Source organism: Triturus cristatus, chromosome 2_1, assembly GCF_964204655.1.
Source record: "Triturus cristatus chromosome 2_1, aTriCri1.1, whole genome shotgun sequence".
Classification (NCBI taxonomy): domain Eukaryota; kingdom Metazoa; phylum Chordata; class Amphibia; order Caudata; family Salamandridae; genus Triturus; species Triturus cristatus.
The window spans coordinates 895,181,165-895,205,747 of record NC_140581.1 but is presented as its reverse complement, the minus strand read 5'-3'; the positions used below and the strand labels follow the sequence as shown (position 1 = coordinate 895,205,747).

The following is a 24,583-nucleotide window of genomic DNA, read 5'->3' as shown; positions in this document are numbered from 1 at the left end:
ATACCAGGCTGGGCCTCGGGTTTCCTAAAATAGGCCACAGCGACACCATGAGAGCCCCTCTCTCATAGTTGCTGCATTATCATTCATGTTTGCTACCTCGGCTCCTCCCTCCCCCCAGGGGAGTGTGCTTCCACTTCTCACGTATAGAAACTGCGCATCAGCGAATAGTTGTTTCATTATTTTTCTAGCTGGTCCACTCCCGTGATACAGTATTCGTATTTATTTTTGCTCCCCTCTGTTTCTCTATGGGGCAGCCAGCCTTCCTACAGTGAGAATAGGTTTTGGGTGCTAGTCACTGTAAGGACATGTTAAAAATACATTTCTTAACATCCAACTTTTAAACACCATACACCCTGCCCTTGTGGGGAACAAGGCTCACATAGGGGTGACTGACTAATATTCAAAAGAGGATTTTAAGTGTCAAAAGAGGTTTACTTTGACAGGTCACAGTGCTGCACTATTACAGTCAGGCTACAATGGTAGACATGACGTCATGTTTGCACTGCCACTATAGTACATAGCACAATAAGTGCTGCGGTTCACTAGGGCATTTAACTTCCAGTCCCGGGGTACATTTGGTACCCAGGGACCGGAAGTTAAATACCACCAGTGGAGTGCAGCATGTATAGGCGAGTTAAATACACAAATTAGAAGTATGCCAAATCAGCTATTTTAAAAAGGGAGCACAGGTACTTTACCACTTCTAAGCAGCGGTAAAGTGGAAAGAGTTCTAAAGTCAGCTAGAATATAAGGTCAAGCAAAAGATGGAAAATTTGAGGTGACAATGCAGATTTATTGCATACAGGTAGGAGAACATAATGCAACCTGAAATCTGCCTAACTTGCTTAATGCCAGACAAAGAAAGAAGAAAATGGGTAATAGGATGTTGATCTAATGCTTACATTTGCAACACGTAACATTGCCCCAAATTAGAAATCTATAACAATGCCCAGATTAGAAAATTAAAGAGTCAAGTTACCAACCAGGCTGCCATTGCTTGGACTCTACTGCACTTGAAACAACAGAGGGGCACCTTAAAGGTGGATACACCCTTGGGACGGGATGAGTTAGTCCTTTTATATCAAATGGAGAATATTCACCCATGAGGAGCCCCCATTGTGGTCTGCAAAACTAAATCAAGGCTATCATATGTAGAGCACCAATTATGTAGACTTGAGCACTGCATTCCTAATCTTACCAAGGTTAGCTGTCTCTACAGAAGTAAGACTTAAGTAAACCCATACGACTATACACTAGTACCCAACAAAATGTACACAGCAGTGCAACGTAAAACCCTCACAAATATTAACAAAAAACAACAAAAAAAGGAGTACTAGACGTTGACCCACAAAAAATGGCAACAATTTGTTTCCTACCCTTGATATTTATTGTTAGATGCAAATTAGAGTTACTATGTACACATGACAATAATGTGTATTAAAGTTATAACAACTGTACAAGATTTAGAAACCATAAGTCCATTATGCAATGTTGTAATGACAGATACGATTGTATTATGTATAACTGAAACTAATACAAATAGGTTAAAAAAAAAGTGAATCAGGTAGACAGCCATGTTGCTGGTCACGCAGTGTGGCATAGAATGTCTACCAAATCCCAAAGAGAATTTCATCATACAGGATATCCAATTAAATAATAATAATATACCTCTTTGAGCAGCACCGATTGTATTTCTCTTACGCAAAATGCACACAAAAAAAGCCACAGATTTGGGAACTAAAGAAAGTAGAGCACGCAATCAATAGAAAGAATTAGCCCTTTTTGTGGCCATGACGTCACCCGGGAAGCCCCATCGTTTGAAACAGCTCCATTGTAGAGAGAATGAGATCCGAAGTCTGTGCATCCCTTAATTACTCCCAGACACACATATAGCTCCACCATTTCGTCAACATTTCAATGTTAAGTAAAATAACAGCTACATATTGGATAGATTGAAATTTTTAGTAGTTTTCTTTAGGCAACTATCAGTGCTCCCTTTTGCATTAGTACAAAATGTAAAAGGCAACCAAAGAAATAACTGAATAAAAACTAGTGCTTTTGGATTAGAGACACTATAATGATCTTTCAGTGGGTCTTGGAAAAATTTAGTTTACCAGACATTGCAAAGGCTCCAGAAAGGAATGGTGGAAACAAGCAACGAATTGGAAAAGCAATCTATACGTCCCTCAAGTGTCAGCTGCAATATTGACCTTAAAAGTGGTAATTTTAACTTTGAAGCGAAGCCACTCCTCAAAAGACAATAGCTAGGTATCGGTACATCAGTAGAAGATAACTAGTTGATAGGCAAACAGGTTTTGATGGAATTCGACACTTCAGTGCCTGGAAGAGTCAACAATTGCTTGCCACCATCAACTCACCATCCGGATACCATTTTCAAAGGCCTGGCGAGCTAGGGACGCGGGCCCGTCCACCGTTTTGCCATCATCGTCTGGGCCCCAGCTGGCACTGTAAATGTGTATGTGCTGTGGATTCAAGCTGAGAGACTTTGCTTCCACCATGTCTGTGACGTCCCCATCCAGCATGCGCACCCCTTCATCGACAAAAAAAGAAAAAACACAACAGGGCTTGCATAAGAGATTTTAAGGATCACAGAAAAAAAATTACACTGTTTAAGCCAATAGCTTTGGCTTTTGCATAGTCAAACTATTTTCTGTATTTATACATAGACACGCAAACGGAGGGGGAATAAATTCTGCATAAGCAAATTAAAAAACGCACTATTGAAGTAAACCTACACTTGAGGACTGTTACACTGCTGAAAAACACGGTTTTAAAATGTACCCATTAAAGGAGATAAGGTAAGAGCATTTATAAAAAGACACACAGAACAAAGGGTCAACTTCAATAACAGATAAATCGGTAGCAAACTTTAAAAGGTATCAAGTAGCGCCTTTCTTAAGGAGTGTGCTATACATGTTTTAACTGAAACAAGAACAATCTTGCACTAAGTTTCGGAGCGATAAAATTGGCAAAGAGCACATTAATATCAGGCTCGTGGCTGCAGGTCAAACATTCTGCTATGAGACACAGTTATTCCTGGTGACGGAAGAGTACCTCTGCCCCGAGAGCCTAACTGTAATTTCTGGAGCACTAATGCGGATTTTTCTTATCATAGGCAAAACAGATCATGCATGTGTGCCACAACATAGAAGAGGCAGCCAAAGCGCAACCCACATAGCGAAGGAAGGCTCATTACTGCCTTTACCAAAAGATAAGCAGCACGAGTGCGGCGGTGGCAGCATACCGTGTAGTGATCAGTAGGAGAGAACAGTGTGACTGGAATACGGCCTACAGGCTGCTGCTGTGTGCTTAACTCATCCCAGGCCAACATCGGTTTGGTTTTATAGCGCTGCACAGGGCATACGTGGTATCCATGTGCTGTATGTATGTGTGCCTGTGAATTGTACAATAAAGGCATAATGCAGTTCTGTGCAGTGCATGTATATTGTCTGCTTGTGCCTGTGACTGGTACTATACATGAAGGATGTAGTGCGGTGCAGTGTGTACACAATATACCCATGTGCTGGGTGTATGTAAGCCTGTGAAGGATACAATACATGAAGACTCTGTGTTCCATTTTGGGAGACCCTGGACTGGATGGGGAAACATGCTGAGAGGAGGTAAAGGATTCCTTGCAGACAGATTTGTGTATTGGTGCATTCCTTTAATCTGGGTGGGACAGAGGGGAGGAAGGTAGAGCAAGGCTTTTCAGTACACCTCAAAGGGTGCTCTTTGATTCAACAATAGGTCACAAGGAAGGTATCTGGGTACATCTAAGTAAGGATACGGGGCTGATAAGAGAATCATTACGGGTAGGGCTGAGGCTACACATCACTTGGCTGACACCCAGATGTGCACCTCTAGACACTTCCATGGCCTGTCTTGTGGAGCTATCAGATTTGGAGTCGCTTCTGCTGTGAGACTGCTTTCTGGAGGAAGAGAGAACAGAGGAGTGGGCCTTTTAAAAGGAAGTAGACCCCAACATAAACTTCAAAAACTCCGACTCTAAATCACATTTGGTATCGGGAAAAGGACTATAAATAGGGGATCAAGAGACTCCAAAAATTGTCAATTGTCAAGCAGCCAGTCAGGCTGTGCAAGGAAAAGTTGTGCAAGATTGGATTGCTGCATGTGACCAGGACAGGGGGCAAAGGCCTGCTAGTCTCACAGCTAGGTGAGGAGACATCACCCAGGAAATCCAAGACCACCTGCCCTGAAGCATCAGAGCATGCCTGCTTGCCAAGGCCAATGTTCCCTGTGAGGAAGAGGAGAGCGTTGGAGGGAGTGAGCGCCAGTGGGGAATCCTGGCAAGCGGATTTTCGTAGCGAGGTGTGAGGAATTGGCTGCTGCACGGATAGGGTCATTGCTAGTGTGCAAGGAAAGTCAAGCAACCATACTATGCCAAAGAATGGCTGGCATGAAGTTAGCCATGATCGTTGCCGCACTGAATGGGTCATCACCCATGTTCAGTGTCAAGTCGGAAAACCCATATGCCGGGGGGGGGCGCAGTGAAGGCAGATGCTGTGGCGGTTGGGCTGGAGCCCTGTGCAGTAGAGGGACAGTAACACCGTATGCCAGAGGGGGGCACCGGGATCAAGCATAAGTGTATGCTGGTTGGGACCAGCATCTGAGAAGAGAGGCCGCCATGGTGGTCCCTCGCAGGCCTGAGCTGTCACTGAGGACCAGCCAGGTTTGTCACCCCCTGCCCCTGGAACTCATTCAGCTTAGAGGAGTCCCAAGAATACCCCCTACCGATCAAAGACTGCATGTGGGGGAATTCTAAGACAGCTGAGTGCAGCCCGCCTGGGCCATGTCAGAAAGACTTACCAGAGACAAACACCGCATCTCCAGCGCTCACAGAGGGGGCTCACTCAGACTTCGGTCGCATGGCTCGTGCTTGCGTGGGTAAGCCGGATTTCGGGCCGGGTGCTCCCCTGGGGCACTTGCTTGCCAGATAGTGCTGTGGCGCTAGAACACTTTTGACTTTAATACAGAGTCGGAGTGGGAATCCTGAGACTCAGACTACTAGTGGGGCTCAACCTGAATGTCATCTAAAATGAATGAGGTATAACAACTATTGCTAATTTGAGGGGAATGGGACTCTGGGACCTGCCTATGAAGCACTAGAGCCCTGACCTCAGAGCACTGTGTGTATTGTTTGTGAATGTCGTATACTACTATATGGTTGTATATCTAAATAATACTTTTTAAGTCAAAGCCTACCAAGCAGTTGTGCTCTCTGCTTTGCTAAAGGTTTCTTGTGGAAATTCTGAATGCTTCCATGGGAATGCATTCCACCCATTGCTTACCACCGGTTATGTGTTTTGTAACTCACAGTTGCTTGCTTTCCATTTGCTTGCTTTATTTGTTGTAAACTGTCTAGCTTGAGTTAGTGCCTCCAGAGGAGCATAGCCTATTTACTGTATTCTTCCATGAGTGCTCACTTTCTGTAAACAGGCCTTTGAATGCGCACCCAATGTGACATAATAAAAAAATGATTTAAAGATAGAAGTCAAATGTTGGGTTCTGTCTTCCAAGGGAGCTTAATATTTTTACTTTTCTTTCTCGGACTGTCAGGGGGGCGGGGCCGCAGGGAGGCAGCGGTGGGAAGAGTGCGGCGAAGGTGACCGGCTCAGCAGCGGCTGGGACCAGGGGCAGGCAGAGGCAGCAAGCGGGCAGGCCAAGTCAGCTGGCAGCAGGAGACAGCAGTAGGAGACCAGGGTGAGCAGGCGGCAGCGGCGTGGGGAGACCTAACCTGTAGGCAGGGTCAGAGGTCGCTCGTTTGCACTCCATATCTCGCAGTTGAGACCAGGATCAAGGTACTCTGTTTACTGAGCCGGCGTGGCTCTTGTCCCCAGCCTGTGCTCCATTGTCTGAACAGTTGACATTGCCCCAGTCCAGCATGGCCAGATAACCCACATTGGCACTTATTGCTTCTAAGCGCTAGTACTATTTCAATTCTGTAAAAATTCATCTCTCTACTTATAGGATTTTTGTCACTTTGGTCTTGATTGATTTATAGAATTGTATTTTGTATACAGTGTGAAGTATTTTTGCGGTGTTTTCGTTGTGTTACTGTGCGTTGTGTTACTGTGTTGTGTGATGCACTCATACTGTGTCAAGCTACCAGAGGGTTATCTTTTAGGGTGTATCTAGCCAACTCTGACTAGAGTGGTGACACCGACGTGGACAGGGTGCATACTTCTGCCAATTTGAGACCCTATTTCTAACAAGTTAATGGTAAATCGTTATAAAGTCCTGGACTGATTCATGCCTGTCTGATTTTGTAGCTACTTTGTTTGATTCATGACAACTAATTTGCGAATCCCTACCTATACTCATGAAGCAGTCAACTGCATCACAGTCCCACTAAAAAGAATCACAGTGGCACACCGATGCCCTTTCTGACTTTCACTGTTTAACAGTCTCGCATTAGTTAATTTTTCTTGCAATAACTGGCACAAATGACTAATCGAAAACAAGTATTTATTTTCAGCATTATTATCTTTTTATGTCTGTTTATCATTATTATTGCTTTCTTGACCTCAGCACCTCCACAGTAATGTGGCCTGTGAAAAGGCCTAAAGGGCTAAATTAAGGGACAAAAGGAGGCAATTGGCTTTCCTCTGTGGAGCCTTCCTGCCAAAGGTGTTGTGAAAGGTCACCTATAGCACCTACAATAATATCTAGATACTATCTCATACCAGGCAAACGGTACACTGCTATAGATCTAGGGCATTTGTAATTCTAAAACCCTATAAATATCCCTAAAATATCTTCTATTCCCTTAACCATTGGGTGAAGGTCTTCCAATAATTAAGAACCAAACTAACACAAGAGACAGTCTGGAAGTGACAATCATCCTTTTTATGAACACAGAGAGGACCTACATATATACAAAAGGAATGCTGATTGGTTGTAATAAAAGCTCAAAACAAATGGAGTCAGCGTGTTTGCAACTCCTTAAACCTATTTATAACCACCGAAAGAGCCACACAACCAACAAGGTGAGGTTAACATTTGTTCGGCTCAGTCAGGGAAAATCAAGCAAATCTTGCTAAATATTGTAACAGGAAAACATGGAATGGTCTTATACCATTATTGGACAACATTCTGACAAAATAAATTCGAAGCACAAACATATAACTTTTCTTTAATTAGAGAATATACTTTCTAGAAAGCTTTGTTGTTGTGTTACTTGTCCCCAATATGTGTCAGGCTGTAGCATGGGAACTGTGAATTTTACCCAAGTGCTGCTGTGGCTACGGAACATACATGCCCACATTTGTGATCCAGGGCAGCTGGTAGAATACTAGATAGCAACTTCACCACATTACTGGATACTGACTCTCCCTTGGTGGAAAGACCCCCTAAGGATATACAAGTTATCAAGTAAACAGTAAACTTTATACTCGGCAACTTGAGGGTAAATGTGGGAACGTTTATAATATAGAGGCTGAAAATTAATGTGTTGCGCAAATAAAAACTTGTAAGCACCTGATTAGAAAAATTAAGAAATATATTTTTCAGACAGGTTTGGAACATCTGAATGCGTAAAAGGAACTGAAATACAGCATCCCCAGTGGCTATTATCTAATTGTATTCCTTTTTAACCCGTTCCCCGCTCATGACGGAACCACTCCGTCATGAGCCACGGGCGCCGTGTGCTCATGACGGAGTGGTTCCGTCAAGCTGCGGCCGTTGGCGGCCGCTCCTCCCACGCGGCGCTAATTCCCCGCCTGTGCGGGCGATTAGCGCAGTGGGTGGAGTCATGACGGAACCACGCCGTCATGAGCACAGCTCGCCCGTGACTCATGACGGCGTGGTTCTGTCATGAGCACAGCGGCGCCGTCAACCCCCCAAACCCCCCCAGCGCTGCGGCGGAATTCGCACCGCAGCGAAAGGGTTAAGAGCTATTCATTCAGCTTTCTTTCCTCCTCGAAAGTACGATTGATAAGATTTGAGACGAAATATAAAGGGGAAAAATTGACAAAGTCCCACTTTAACGAAGAAGGTATAAGAGAAGGGGGCTCTAGAGGTCAGCTAAAACAAACAGTTCGAGAAGATTTCAGCCCCTTCGTTCCTCCTTCTTTCAAAAACAAACTCGTCCCTCAAGGCCTCCTGGTGACCTAACACCTGCTAAGAGGCTATATCTTTGATTTGATTATCCAGAAAACCTTTTCAGATGTATTGAATAGCTCTTTAATAAAGGGCATAGGGGCACATGCATCAAGATAGGCATTTGTGATTCCTTAATAGCGATTATTAAGAAATCACTATTAAGGAATCGCAATTACCTATGCATGTAGGTTTTGCAAAAATATTTGCGATTCCTACACATTCTTTAATTACGAATTGCAATTCAGGAATGTCTTCCCATTCATTCCTATGGGCCTAGAGGCCCATAGGAATCAATGGAAATTGCATGCACAATTTGCGAGTACCAAATAGGTACTCGCAAATTGAGCATGCAATTTCAAGGGAGCAAGGGTGTCAAAAGGACACCCTGATGCACCTCTGAAAGTGCATGCAATTAAAAAACATGTTCCACATACACATGCCCCAAGGGCATGTTTGTGTGCAACATAGAACTTTGAAAAAGACACTTTTGTGCATTTTTCAAAGTTTTCGCAAATTACCATCAACTTGAAGCTGATGGTAATTTGAGTTTCTTAAAAGCGAAATTGCAAATTCTTTTTTTTGTTGCATTGCATTACATTTAGGGAATTGCAATTTGCGATTCCATAAATGCAATCAACAATTTAAGTAATCACAAATTTTGCAATTACTTAAATAGCGAATCTGCCCCTTTACAACTGCAAAAAACAATGATGCATGTGCCCCATAGACACTACAGCCTGTAAACATGCCTTAGTATAGCTATTATTGAACAAGCGTGGGCAAATAATTAGGTATGGCCTTGGCAAGACTGCAATGCTTCTATCTATTAATTAGCAAACATCAATCAATAGGAGTGTAAAAGCAATAGCCAGAATAAAAAAATAACCGTGGCCTCACAAATCACACTTTGCCACAGCAGTTCCTGGCAGTGAAGGATATATTGTTTGCCAAAGAGCAGAATGCTGTCACTCACAATGGCTGAAGTGAGCTGAAGCATTGTCCCTGCTGGATGACGAAAAATGTGCAATAAAAATGTGAATTACAACTCCAGACCAATGGTTGAAGAGGGTGGCTGAAAGCAGCTATAAGCATATTATTCAAAACACATAGTTTTAGTAAAAATCGAAATGTCTTGGCTAATTCCCCACCTAAATAAATACCTTTTAAACCATCAGAATTGGGCACCTACAGGTCAAATTCTTAACTTTGGTTTTTAAGTAAATTATTAGAACATGTTCTGTACAATCAATTACACAATTATGTTAAAAACAATCAGATCCTGGTTTTTCATTAGGCAGGCTTTTGAGTAGGCCGAAGCACAGAACTTGTAGTACTGTCTGCGTTAGATGGTCTAAAAAGAAGTCATTGGATGGGACGCTGGAGCTTTGGTTTTGCTGGACTGATCCAAAGCCTGTGGCATGGTGACAGAAAGATTTCAAGACAGAGGTCAAATTAACCATCTTTGGACAGCTTTTCTTCCTTTCTTACAGATAGATACCAATCAGAATATCTTCCCTTAAGCGTTGCTGACCCTTAGCTTCTCCTAAGTGGACTAGCCCAGGGAACTATTTTATCACCATTGTTCTTCAACATCCATGAGGCCTCTGGCATTGGCACTTGATGGCACGTATTGGGTGCATCCTTCTCTATGCATGCTGGTGATAACCAGATTATTTCCAGTTTAGCTAATAAAAACTGCATTAAATATATCTACTTGTTTGAAAAACTGCTCATCATATCAAAGGGTGGCTGTCTAGAATTTTTCTCAAATTAAACTCACAACCCTAACTACCGTTTGATTCAGATGACTTGTATATCCAGGAGCCTAGTTTGGCCTACAAAAATGGCTTGTGCGCATGCCCACCAATTTGGTACAAAACCTATGCACGGATATTGATAGAAATCTTTCCTTGGATGTCCATATAGCAAAATTTTCCAAGATGTTTTAGCTTCAAGATTTTAAAATATTGTTTTCCTTTTATTGATAAACAAGATCACATTCCTGTGGTAAACACAATCATAAAATCGAGACTTGATTATGGTAACTCAATCTCCCTGACGTTCCCCAACCAGTTTAAACATCAGCTGCAACTGGTTAAAAATGGAGCCACTCGCCCAATTAAAAAAGCTCCAAAATGTAACCATTTTACTCCTGCCAGCTTTATTGACTCCCCGCCTAGTCTAGAGATACTTTATAGAGCTCTGCACTTACAAATCCCAGAATTTCATGCAAAATATTCTCCTGGCATACTTCAAAGGGTAGTTTACGATCCAATTAACTATCACTTATTTCAATTTCTGAGACCAGAACAATAAAATCTGGTGACAGCGCTTTCTCATTAGCTGCTGGCAAGAATGAACGATTTTCCTATCTATATTCGGGCAGACTTAGGCTTACTGCAATTCAGGAAATCTATATTTTTTTCTTTTTTTCTTCCTTGAACAATGCATTAATTTAGCACCAAGAAGCTTCAGTGTATGTTGCACTCTCAAAGTAATAACTTCTAGGCCATGTAGTATAGTAACTCATGAATCCAAGAATGTGTACAGGGCATAATACTTCACCTTGTCAAACATAGATTGCAAACCCCCGTTTTCAAATGTATGTAAAGCAACATATGAATTGTGAGAAATCGGACTACTTGTTGAAGTGGGTTAGAACCCACTTCAAAGAATTATGACAATCCATGTCAGGGCAAACCACTAAAGTCACTAAATAAATCTGTGCTTAACCCTCTGGTAGCTTGGCACAAAGTAGTCCGGCTTTATTTAGTGACAATGCACACTCAAACAGTAATGAAGTAAAAACAAAAAAAACATAGAAATCCCAAACCAATAAAATAAAAAAATTAGAGAACATCTTAATAAATAAAATGACACCAAAACCACAAAAATCCAATCAGTAGTACGTAAAAATCACAACTTCAAGATGACTGCGATGGGATGCAGGCCAGATAGAGGACCAAGTTCATCCTGCTGAAAGTTCCACTGAAGCCTTAGGTGCGGAGGTGCTTGGTGCTGCTCTAAATCATGCTGTATTTGATCCAGTAACATTTAAGGTGAGGAGCTGCAAGACTGCTTCACTCTGCGTCTGCTCTAGCAAAACCTTCAGTTAAGCAGCAAGAAGTACACACTGACACCAGCCAAGGGTCCAATCCAGGACCTGAGGACAGCATTTGGGGGTCAAGTCTCCATTCCCATAGAGGGGACCAGGTCAGGTCCAGTTGGTTTTGGTCTGTAGGGAAGCAGGAAAGGCCTCTAGAAGCTTGCTGTGTCCCTGTAGTTCAAACAGATCAGCCAGCTAACCCTTAGAGTCACTTCTGCGGTCTTGGTTTCAAGGCAAGCTGGGCCATACTTCCTTCAGGATCTTCAGACAGCAAGGTAGTCCTTCTGATCTTCACAGGCCCAGGAGTGTTCTTTTTTCAGGTTCTGAGGTTACCACTTTTATGTCCAGTGCCAGCCTGTGGGTGGGTGCAATCATTTGCCTACACCCAAAACTATTTATTCTCAGTTCTCCCCTCTTATCTGGGTTTGGCTCAATTTAACAGGGAAATGCCAACTTTTTAAAAGTGGAATTACCAGAATAACAATTTAAAATCAGACTATCATTAAAGAGGATTTTACTTTGCAATTAAAAAGAGCGGAAGAAGCATTTTCCTAGCTGTTCCCAAACCTGAATTTAGCAATTATTGAATGCAGCAAGATAAACCAGTATCAGTCTTTGGGAGGCAAGTCTTGCCACAGTAAAAAAAAACATGACTAGTGTGGTTTTCCATTGCCCGGATATGTGAAGCATTAAATACATGCTCTTTCCTATTTCTTACTTACCATTCACCCTGCACTATGAGCATTTAGGAACCAAGGGTTAACAAGCATTTACAATGCAATGGTCTCAGCAATATTATAGGTAGAGCTATTGGTATTGCTTATTATTTTTTTATTATTTTGTTATCCCTAAATAAATGGCATTGTCATTTCTATTGGCATTAGCTTTTTTTTTGCATATGTGATACCTATTGCATTAGCAGAGAGAGAGTGAGGTAGTGAGAGAGAGAGGTATTGAAATAGAGAGTGAGGTAGATAGAGAGTGAGGTAGTGAGAGAGTGAGGTAGTGAAAGAGAGGGATGTTGTGAGGTAGTGATATATAAGCATAGAATGATGTGATGTAGTGAGATAGAGAGAGGTAGTGAAAAAGAGAGTGAAAGTGAGTTAGTAAGATAGAAAGAGTGAGGTAGTGAGATGGAGAGTGATTGAGGTAGTGAGTGAGAGAGAGTGAAGTTGTGAGGTTGTGAGCTAGAGAGTGAGGTAGTGATGTTTTGAGAGAGAGAGGTAGTGAGATAGTGAGGTAGTGAGATAGAGTGGATCTAGTCATGCGGAATCTTTCTTGCGCTGTGCGGGATTCCCGGAGCTCCTATTTTGACATCTTGAATATTATCTTTTTTTTTTTTTTTTTAGAAAAGCAAGGTTTAAAGGAAAGCCTCTTTTCGTACTGCTTGCCGAAACGTTCAAAGTACATTTCATGTCCACAAACATTAGTGGAAGCAACCGCCAATCTAGGTTTCTACTTTGCCAAACTTCGATCAGAGAAAGAGCACTCCCCGCCCCCACTCCACAACAAACTGTAGAGATTCTTAAACCTTTGCACTTCAGAGATGTACTTACGGCAGTTCAGCTGCTGATGAAAGTCGGAGATCAGTAACTCTACACAGCCCCGGCTCCGCAGGCGTGGTGTCCCGATGCCAACCTACGAGAAGTGTCAGACACAATCAGCGGGAGGCGCTGCCACATGTGATCCAACACACACCGCCTCTCATTTACTCCACTTCCTGCGAAACGGCCCTCTGGCTTTTAACTACTTCGGTCTCTCCAGGCGGCGCGGGCGTGGGGCACAAGAGCTGCCTTATACCGAGAAGGAAGGGAGACTGCCGTCTCTGCCTCTCCTTCCGCCCCGAGGTCCGACGCCTAAGCGGGTTTGTTCAGTCTTATGCAAGTCAATCAAAGGCAGGGTTCCCACGTGACGTCACCGATCATAGCAACCTGCAAACACTGAGTTTGGAGGCACAAAGTTACGAGACGATGCCATCTCAGAGATGCAGTGCTCCAGCCCGACCTCCCATGTAACAAAATGCATTCTGGGAGTTGAAGTCCTCGTCAACGTCAGATTATCTACAGTAATTAATACACTCCAAAACAATCATTTCTAAAAAGGAAACAGGACTGGAACATTAAGTCCTTGTGACATGGTCATATGGTAACCTTAGACAGGAATTAAAAGGCTCACATTCTGTCCCTTTTCTGCCTACCCTTCACACACAGACCACAACATGGTCTCCAGCGTGGTCACTGTGTTCTCTCAACTACTGCCCTCTCAATGGACCACCTTCCTTCAAATGCGGTTCAAATCTGTAAAGTTTTTGTTCCGCAAAATTATGTTTTTTTCCGAACCTTTGCAAATAGCTCGAAATTTGCAAAAAATGAAGCTACAAATCCTGAAAAGGTGGTTTTGATGAAGCAAATGTCAACTAAAAATGTCTTTTGGTAAAATCATTTTCTTGATAAAACTATTTTTCAGGTTAATTTTGCAAATCTTTTGTGTGAGTTTGACCGCAAGCCACATTTTGACACGTTGTCAAAACTTCGCAACATTCAAAGTGTGAGTATGACAACGTTTGAAGAAGTCTGTAGGGGGGATTTAGATTACGCCCACTCTTACTTAATACTGTTTGGAATTTGCATTGTGCGACTGACAAGGCGCTACGAAATATAATGGGCCTATACTTGAGGCGAGGTGGCAACACAATCTGCCAGCGCTACAGTGACAGAGACAGGTCTTTATTTTATCAGATTGCATTCACCTCTGATACGATATGGAAGGAGATGGCAGGACATTGCGACTTGAACCCGAAAAAGATATCCTGCTGTCCCACACCAGCCGGAATTTTAGAATCATGAATTTAGGGTCATCGAAGGGACCAACTTTACAACACAAAGCTGGGGCCAGAATGGTGAAGGCTCTATGCAGTATGCCTAAGAGGCATGGAAGCTTATTTTCTTGTGCAAAGGAAATTACGGGAGTGACTATTTATTTTAGAGTTTTATGACTGAGTGCAGGAGGAGGTAAGAACACCGCAGCTGATGTTCTGCGATCCAAAACCCGTAGAGTCCACAAAGGTTCATTTAAAAAGAAAATTCCAATAACCTACATTTCAGGAGGTTCCTGGAGCGTGTGCGACTCAATTAGGAACTCAGACAGGGGTTGAGGGCATTCCGCAGCGTGGGCCTCGCACCCAGTGGGATCGGACGCCATATTTCATCCACATAAAACACCAGGGCAGGGGCATGTCACACCGGCATTGCGGTTTTGTATAGCGCGAACTCGACCCGAAAGTATCAGAACGCTTTACATGAGCACCGTTTGCTTTATAGACGGACAAATTCTTTTTTTTTTTTTAAGGCATGGGTATAGGGTGACCAGATTCGCAAAACAAACAAGATATGTGCCGAACACGAGAGCCGAGCTTTAAAAGTCAAGCCAAACAAGACAAAAGAAAACACGGGAAGCTTCCAAGCTTTTTCGGATTCGAGGGCGTGTTCCTGCTGGTCTAAAAGGGCGTAGCTAAAAAGTGGAAAGAACAGCAAGGAACACGCCCCCGAATCTGAAAAAGACGGAGCCTATTTGGAGGGACGGCTCTCTCCTCCAATGGCTGGCCTCCGTTTAGGAAGCCAGCCAATGGAAGAGAAGCAAAAAGAGAGGCGGGCTAAATAGCCACTCTAGGAAACATTAAATCTCTGACTTCCGGTTCTGCCTTCGGCAGACCGGATAGTCCTCGACCTAAAAATGAAGGTTTAACCTGGCAAAAGTTGTTTTAGCGCTGGTCGAAATTGCAGTTTCACTCTGCCCTACTCGCTGCTGTGGCAGGCCGGAGATGTTTAAGGAAGGTATATTTGTAGTGGGTGGCACAATGAGTGCTGCAGCCAACTATTCACATTTAATTTACAGGTCTTGGGTACCTGTAGTACCATATATTAGGGACTTATAAGTAAATTAAATGTAGTAATCATATATATGCCGATTTTATAATGTTTATAGAGGACAGCACAAGCAGTTTGCCACTAGTTAGTAGGGGAAAGTGTGCAGGGTTCTATTGACAAAAAAACGGGCTCAGCAACAGGAGACCAACATCTGGGGTGACCCTGCAGCAAGGGCAACTCTCCAACATATATTATGTATGAAAACAATTTATTTTCCATTTTGAATTCAGCCTTTCACAGAAAGTCATGCAAAAGCTCATGACGGGAATGAATAGATAAATGTAATACTTCAAGATAAAGGATATAGGGTGGCGGCTGGAAAGTGTCTCAAACAAGCTGTATTCAGGGAAACATCAATCAGTACAGGGGCTGGCAACCAATACAGTAGTAGATTACATCTACTCAGAAACCATTACCAGTCTGTCATTAACTCAGACCTGCACAAAGGTTTAAATAGTTCAGCAGATTATGTGACAAGCTAGGGGATACAGTTAGATGTGGAAATACATATTGCTCTTTTTTAACATTACAAAAGATAACCATTCACAAATTAATAATTAGAAATAATTTGAGAGGTTGTGCTGTCCTTTAAATCACAGTTATAAGTTTGTTCTAAACAAAAAGTCCACCTGTTTAATAATCAAGAAATTATCATTATGAATCTCAATTCAGGTGGTGAATTCTAGACAACCCTGTAAACAAATAGATACGTTTAGAAGAATTCACACCAGAATGGAATAAGTGGCAGTCAGGATTACTTGTATTTTTGGAGCCTGTATCTCAGTCGGGAAGATGAGTTTTACACATCTGGCCGATAGCTCTGCATCATACGAAAAGTGTAAAGTAAGCTAATTTAAGAAGGTACTTGTAAGGAGGATGGATGGAGTTAAGAATATTTGTGGTACTTATGGTATTTTGGCTGTATCTGCATGATTTTCTGGAATATAAAAGAAGGTGATAACATACCCACAGCATTTGATGGACTACACAATCTTATCCACCACAAAGGAGCTGTCATTTAGGGTCTTGCATAGGAAGACAGTAGGCAAAGGAAGCACTGGGACTTTTCCATTTATACTTGGATATACCTTTCATGATAAAGGAATAGCTTGTATCTGGATCAAGAGTGAGGTTGAGGATTTGCGTACATGGTTGATTATGCAGTGGAGCAATCATTTGATTGAGTAGATATCAAAGTGTTAAGTAATTTCGATGGTGAGCAGTGCTTGCCAAACAATTTAAAAAAATTGCTGTATAGTTATTTAACGTTCGATTTTAATTCACTAATGCACAAATGTTTTGAACCTTATTTAGCGCAGTAATCCTGTGTGCCCGAATTAATATCATTTAAATGATCCTTCCAGACCATGGATCCACTTGGTAAAATGTTGTTTAAACTGCCAATTTTCCAAATGTGGTGGGTTAGGGTTAAACACTCAACACTTTAAAGTCCAGAAGCTTTTATTTTCTGAAATGCTACAAAGTAAGGTCAAGTACTAACATTTCAGCACCTACACATCTGGTCTCAATAATAAGGTATATCGATGCGTTGCACGAAACTGCTACATGTTAAGTGCATCATATTTTCTCAGAATTAATTTATTTCTAGCTGCAAGGGCTTGCCATTTGGATTAAACTATTCATTTTATATCAAGCTCTCTACATCACATGGCACTCTAAAACTAATGTTTTAAGTATACATTTTTAAATAATGAATTCTGCAGTAGGCTACTGTTTGCATTTGTGCTTAAATGCGAAAAAAGTAACATTTATCATTTTTTTCAACTAGGATCCTTTCAATACAAATTATTACGATATTGAAAGCATCACGAGGCTCACCACTCTAAAATGTGAAGGTCAATACCTAGTTCTTTTGTCTTTAACCTACTAACTACAGGTTATCAACTGTAAGATAACATTTGCTCTGGCAATAAAAGTGCATTTTATTACAGAAAGAAGATGGTCTATGTGTGTCATTTTATTCATGATGAGCAAGAAAGAAACCTCCAACATTTATATTCCTTTGCAAATGATGATCCAAACTGAATGAAAAAACAAATCCTTAAAACAAACTTTACAAAAAGCTAAGTCCTGTTGCCAGTTGATATGGGTGTGTTTGTTCATATGATACCAAGGCAATCAGAAAATTTGAATCCCGAGTGTAGCTATCAATAGTGCAACAGGTGCAGTGGTATGAGGGTCCAGAGTTTGGAAGGACCCAGGAACCGTAGGGAGTACCAACAGTATTAGGGATGGGAGGCCCAGTTAGCCATTTTGTGTGTGTTCCAGGTACTCTAATTACTATATATACTTCCATTTAAAGGACATGGTGTATATACAAACCATAGACATCAATTCACCAAAATCCCAAGGGCAGCACCAGTGACATCTAGACCCCTATGATATTAAAGCCAGACATTTTGCTCCAAGATAAGCCCCTGAAAAGCCTCCTATTTGCTGCTTAGTTATGTGGGACATGCTAGGATTTGTCATTCCTGCCGATACCTGAAAATGTCCGCAAACCTTTACAGGCCTGGTGAACTCTGGTTAATTATTTGAGTCCTGAAAGTTCATGGCGTTTCGTCAAGGGATGGATAGAATAAAGGGGGTCCCAAAACGGACAGAAAATCGAATGCATTTTACATAGACTTTTGTATTTCGTTTAGTGCAAAGACTGTCAGTCTGATTTTGACGCAATTTGAAAGGTTTATGTATTATGGTGTGCAGAGGATTCTGTGGGGTACTGCAAGTAAGTAGGCTATGTATTTTATAAGTTGTAAGTGTTTTAAATTTGGGTATATCTGTGGCCAGAGTAGTACTGTAGTACTTCCAAGGTATATAGCAATGACAAGTTATTAGCTGACTGGCTACCTTTACAAAAGTTAAAGCAGCCATCAGGTTTTCACCTCGAGTTTCCCTGTCTTCAGCGTTATGCTATTTAATGTAGGTACTCTATTTTTCCTAGGGAAATATATATATATATATATAGTAATCTGTAGTACAGCAGTACCGGAAAAAAGCTTTTAAAAAAACTTAAAGACTTCAAAAACAAATTTGGAAATACACTAAGAGACACTGTTTTTTAAATATTGTGTTAAGGTGTTCCTCCGATTTTTTACATATTTAAATATGCAGACAAATGTGTACAGAGTAGTTCATTAATTAGTATTAATCACCACACTACTTTTAAAAAGAAACAGTTCACCATACACTGGTATGAAAATATACAAAATTTATAAACTAAAACGTTAACCATAGAAAAATATTTTGGGGTACCTTAGTACTCTTGCACTACTGTAGTTTTTAAAACAAATATCTAGAAACGTATAAATATTTCGCTCTATCGATTTCCACTTTACTAAAGTGGTAATAGTTAGGTCAACAATATGAAACCTAATACTTACCTGCATCGTTAGGCTTTACACACAACACGGGGAAAGTGTAGTTAAAAACAACATGTCTGCCTTTAACTTTTGTAAAGCCAATGATTACCTAATCAGCTAATGACTTGTGATAACTGTGTCCCCGTGGTAGTACCCCGAAATACCCCCACATCTCGCAAAAATAAAGCAATAACGAAATTTACTAACTTTAAATACATTAAAACTTATAAAATAATTAAATTACTTCCCTGCACAACACAAAATAAAGATGTATACACCATAATACGTAAGCCTACCAAATGTAAACAAAATATGACTCGCGGTTTTCGTGCAACTCAAAATTTAAAAGTTTAAATTAAATACAATTGATTTAAGCATGTTTTGGGACTGTCCCACTTTTTTTTTTTTTTACTTTACACCCCCTTCAGCCAACCCCGCAAAACTTTAATTCCTTCCTGAATAAAACCAGTGGAAGAAGGCTGCTAAAATGTGGGGACTTTCCTCATACGTGTATAAACTTATTATTGTATGAATTTTTTAAGTACATATGTCTATCATATATACAATTTTCAAAACAAAAACGTTAACCAATTCATACTTCATAATAGTGGGAACAGGTTGTTAATTTAAAAAAAAGTAACAATTAACTATCTGTGACACCCTAACACACAAGTCAGCCAATCGCTGACCGTACAATAATGAAACTTCGTCCTAAAAACGACATTGCTGATTTCTACCTTTGGTCTACACAGCCATCGACCACTCACATTCCCAGTTCTAAGCCCCATGTACTGTGGTATACCGTGAACTCTGCACAGTATACCATAGCACAATATACAACTACATTTCATACAATGTACAAATTTCACATAATATTACAGTACCTTTCATTTTAATTACACACTCCTCTTTGCACTGCTTCAGTGTACAAGAGTTGACTTATGCCACTGCAGTCTACGTTAAAGTATGTCACTCCACTTTATGACACTCCAGTATACACCATTAAATTCTATGTCAATGCAATGTGAGTTACTCCACTCTACTCCACAGTACGTAGCTTCAGTCTACACTACTATACGCTACGCTATTATACGGTTTACCACTGTATTCTATTACACTTTTATGTGTGCCAGTTCACTGGTCAACCCTACACTGTACTGCTCGCAACTGTATGCAACTCCACTATACGTGAATCCACTATGCCCCACTTTATTGTACAGTACTGGAATGTACGCTATTACAGTGTACGCTACACCAATCTACTTCACTGAATTCTACTAAAATGCTGTATACGCCACTGCAGTGCACCACATTTCACCAGTCCACTAAACGACACTTCAGTGTATCCCACTAGACTCTGCTCTCCTATAATTAGCCCTATTAAATTGTACCACACCTCTTTACTATCCCCGATATGCCAGTCGAATGTAAGTATCAAGACTCAATGCCAGTGAACTCTATGTTATTACAGAAAACACTACTTAATTGTAGGCTATTCCACTGTATGGCTTTACACTATGGGCTACTACAGTATATGCCATTGCACTGTACCCTATTATACTACACATCACTGTAGTGTACACTATTCTGCCCTGTACCACTGCCCTGTACAGCACTCCAATATACAGCACTCCACTTTACTCAATTGTACTTTACAATACTACACTGTACAGCACTCTACTTTAAGCCCACTGTACATCACTCAACTGTAGGCCAATCTACTGTACCCCACTCCGGTGTACGCTGTTCCAATTTACGCCACTCCCCTGTACACCACCCCATTGTACGCTATTTTAGTAGAGGATATTCCATTATATGCCCTGATACCATAGAACACTCCTCGATATAGCACTTCACTGTACACCACTACAGGCTATAAGCATACACTCTACAATATTTGCAGGAGTTAATTCCACTTTAGCATACTACACTCTATGCTATCTCTCACTGTATACCAATGTACTGTATGCCATTACACTCTGCCACTGCAATATACGCCACTCTACTGTATCCGACTTCAGTGTACGCCACTTGACTGTATACGACTCCACTCAATGCCACTCTGCTGTATGCCATTCCAGTGTATGCGACTCCAGTACACCTAATTCCACTTTATTCCACTACAGTATACGAAAATATACTGTAGACTTACAACAGAATCCTCAACTATATTCTACCACACCTCACTTAACACTCCACATCACTAAACTGTATACAAAGGTTAAAGATAAGTTATAGTTAGGAAAACTTTCTTAATGTTTGGTATACAAACCCAACTTGAACTTCAGAAACATTAGTAATTCTACTGTTTTAGTTATTTCTTACATTTATAATTTAAGCACCACACAAAGTTTTACAAGTCACACCTATAACTAACATTTATACTTATGTACCACCTTACAATTCAGATAACTCTCACACCTCCGTACACAGTCTTCTCACCTCATTTGCCCCACTACATCAACGCTGGCCGCATCATAGTGCTTTATTTCTTGACTTTGTCATGTTGTACAGCCACTTGCAATGCTGTGCAACAGGTCTAAAAAACATTGAAAAAGCAAGCAGATCTTGCATAGGCGAGACCTATTGCCTTTTCCAATACTTTTTTTTTGTTTGTGCTCTTGAGTAAGTACATGCACACAGGTCTGTGCTTGTATGCTTATGCATTTAAACATGCTCATGCTCGGCCATACTTGAGCTATCTTCATTAGAAAATGAAGGAGGTAATGAAAAGAACATCAACCAACTTGGATGATATTGGCAGTAGGACAGAAGATATTGAAAACATTTTGGAAATTGAGCAGGAACCAAATTTCACATCAGTATGGCACTTCTGCACCCAATACCACAAGAAAATCTAAATGCTAGCAAACCTTAGTGTCACATACGGCAAGACTTCATCAGGAAACACGTTGGCAAACATTGCAGGTTCAGCACCAAAATTTAGGAAGCCATTAAAAGGGCGGTAGAAGAAAAGAACTCCACTACATTTCTGGAGCAAGAGGCATTGGCCACTGGATTGCTAAAAAATAAATCAAGTAGAAGGTACCTCATGAAACCAACAGGTGTTTTGGTTTCATTTTATCGAACCTCTCCATTCAATCCAAAGATAAAATGCAACCCTTACAGAATCCGTCGTCTCAGGACAGTGTTTTCCTGACTCAACACTCAATATTAGTCATAGACAACTGTAGTTACACTTATTATTTTATCTGTTTCGATAGAGAAAACCAGAATGCCCAGTAAATCATAAAATCCAATAAATTCTAAATGGCTCACACCCTAAGCTGTCCCCTTCACCTTTTGCACCCAGGAACAAGTCCCCACTGTGCCTCTAAAAGTAAGGAGGAAGAGAAAGAAATAATAATGGAAAACCGATGGAAGACTAAGGAGGCAGGGCGAGAAAGGAGGACTAGGAGCAACAAACAGAGAAGAGTAAGAGGCAATGGACAGAAGTGACAAACGAAGGAAGAGAAGCAAGAAGGAGAGAAGAATGTAAGCGGAAAGGAATAAAGTAATGAGAGATAATGGAAAGAAATTGGATGAGAACAAATAAAAATATAGTGGAAAAAAGAGGGCAATAGGAGTGAGAAGAAAGAAAGGATAAGAAGACAGGATGAGTAGGTCACAGATGCTTTGGCAAGAGAACGATGGAGAGGGATCTAGATAAAGGATCTGTAAAAAGTATATGGGGAAAAGACATTCTAGGATGAAAATTATGTTGTAAAATGCACAATTTTTATCCTTTGTTTCAAACATTTCTTGCAGTGGTCTGGATTCCTTGCTCGGTCTGTGTAGTATGAAGCTTATAGGACAAAATTCACCCTGTATGACGTATGGTTCCTAGGTCAACTGTGGCTGTGGGAACTCTGCTTATATAGATTTTTTTTTTAAACACATTTAACAAGCATTAAGAAAGTCAATCAGTCTCGCGGCACAGAAACCCATATACTGCGCAGCGTAGCTAAAAGGAAAAAAACTGTATGATGCGGCTAACCACTTACTTATTGTAGGCACACACAACTCATGTGCATGTTTACACAATGAGGTTGACTCTTTTTCTCTTTAATTACCAATCTGAGTTAGATCAGTAATTAATAAGAATGCACAAAGGCATTTTTATTTAAAAAATGGGGAGAAGCAACCAGGAGAGGCAGAAGCAACCAGGAGAGTGACATGGAGTGGAAGGGGAGAAACACATGGGTGAGTAGGCAATGGGGGAGGAGTAAGAGTGGGGTAGGAGTACGGGCGAGAGGAAGGCATGAGTTGGGGGAGCAACACGGAAGGTGGGGTTTGAGGAGAAGCAGCAACAGGTGAGAGCAACATGTAGCGGGCAAAGTACATGGGCAAGAATGGAACAGGGAAAAGTACACTAGGGAGTGGGCAACATGGAGGTGGTGTGGATAAGCATATGGACGATAGAGAGCAACACTGAATGCAGGGGGAGAAAAGTAAAGGAGAGAGACAGCTGCAAAAAACATTGACTCGTGAAGTTTTTAACTGAAAATAAAAAAAAGTCGTGTTTGAAAAGCAAGCTGTGGAAGCACAGAACTCAGCCTCTTTAGCGTCATATTTGATTGGCTATGCTCCAGGGAGGGGCAAACATAAAATTGATGAGGTGAGATTAAAGTAAGAAGCTGGCAAATTAGTCATAGAAACCAATGGTAAACAAAGAGTATGCACCAAGCCCCATGTGTTCTAGGTAAGCCCATATGTCTCACAACAGACAGTGCAATCGCTGTCTATTAGGCAAGACCTAAAAACACATCAGAGATTGTTTATATGTCGTCACAGAAATAAAGCACAAAATACTCCCGGAGCCAATCTAAAAATACTACAGTTTACACAAAACAGTCCCTAGTCAAATATAATCAAAAGTTACGCTATCTGAAAAAAAAAAATCAACTTTCTAAAAAAAAAAAAAAAAAAACGAAGTCATTGGAAGTGGCTTGAATACAGGGCCAAGACAAGAATACTTCATCAGCCAGTTGACTACAGAAAACTAAATTGATGAGCAGTTATTACAGGTTCTATAAATCTGCAAACAGCAGGCATAGTCATTCGTAAATAACCTTTATACATCACATCGGCAGTGATTTCCAGAATGCAGCACCTTTTATTTATGATGACATGTGTTGTTGCTCGTGGTGTGAAATGAACTGAGTAATGGGGAGCAGCCTCTTCGCATATTGTGCTCTGGGCTCGCTTTTTACATGTTCCATTTGAAAGAATCAGACCAAAATTGTTCGAGGGGAATTGTTCACCGTGCCCTTATTTCCCCCTTCAGAGTTCTGCAAACATCAGCTGTGCCTGAAGAAACAGCTGAACAATTTCCTGTCTCGGAAGAGGGCAGTGTCCCATCTGTTATGAAATAATACAGGAAGAACGTTTTCCCCTCAGTCTGAAAGCAGGGCCAAGGATAGTAACATGGTGAATCATCGGGGATGTTCCGATTCTAAAACATTAAGCACATTACTAACAAAATATGCAGCAGTGGCGGGACAGACTGAAAAGAAACATTAATGGGGAGAGGGGAATCCTTCCCCACCCAAAAAAAACATATTACCTGTACTGAGATTGTAAAGCGGACCTTTGCGGAATTTGTGAATAGTGTGATAGAAAATAAGTTACAGTAAATGTAGGACGATCGGGCCCAAAATGTCAATTAAAGACAAAAAAGAGTAACAGGGCCTGATTTGCGATACATTTTTTTACACTTCGTTAATCAAATAAATATACTGCTTAAATAAAGGTCGTTCCGTGGAATTTTAAGAATGGATATTATATTTTTTTCCCAGTTCTTAAACTTTTTCCGATGTCTTAATAAAAACAGATCATAAAAGTATCAATTCATCAGGTAATCATGAAACAGTGTTATAAAAGATCTTCATAAAACCGCAGTTTAAAACATTTAAAATCTTACCAGAAACAAAAGGTTCACAGGTAGACTCTACCAGTGTAAATATTATTTAAAATCATGTGTAGGACAACCGTGCACAAAAAACTGTTCCAATGACTAATGCCCC

At 41.0% G+C, this 24,583-nt stretch overlaps 1 protein-coding gene across 1 annotated transcript in view; it reads right to left on the bottom strand.

Moving 5' to 3' along the window:
- PCSK5 (proprotein convertase subtilisin/kexin type 5) overlaps positions 1 to 24,583 on the bottom strand; it is a 1,432,234-nt gene that overhangs the window by 898,958 nt on the left and 508,693 nt on the right. The window contains exon 7 of the mRNA XM_085633086.1: positions 2,379 to 2,551. Within this exon, the coding sequence (XP_085489212.1) occupies positions 2,379 to 2,551 (173 nt within the window). The remainder of the gene's footprint in view (positions 1 to 2,378; positions 2,552 to 24,583) is intronic.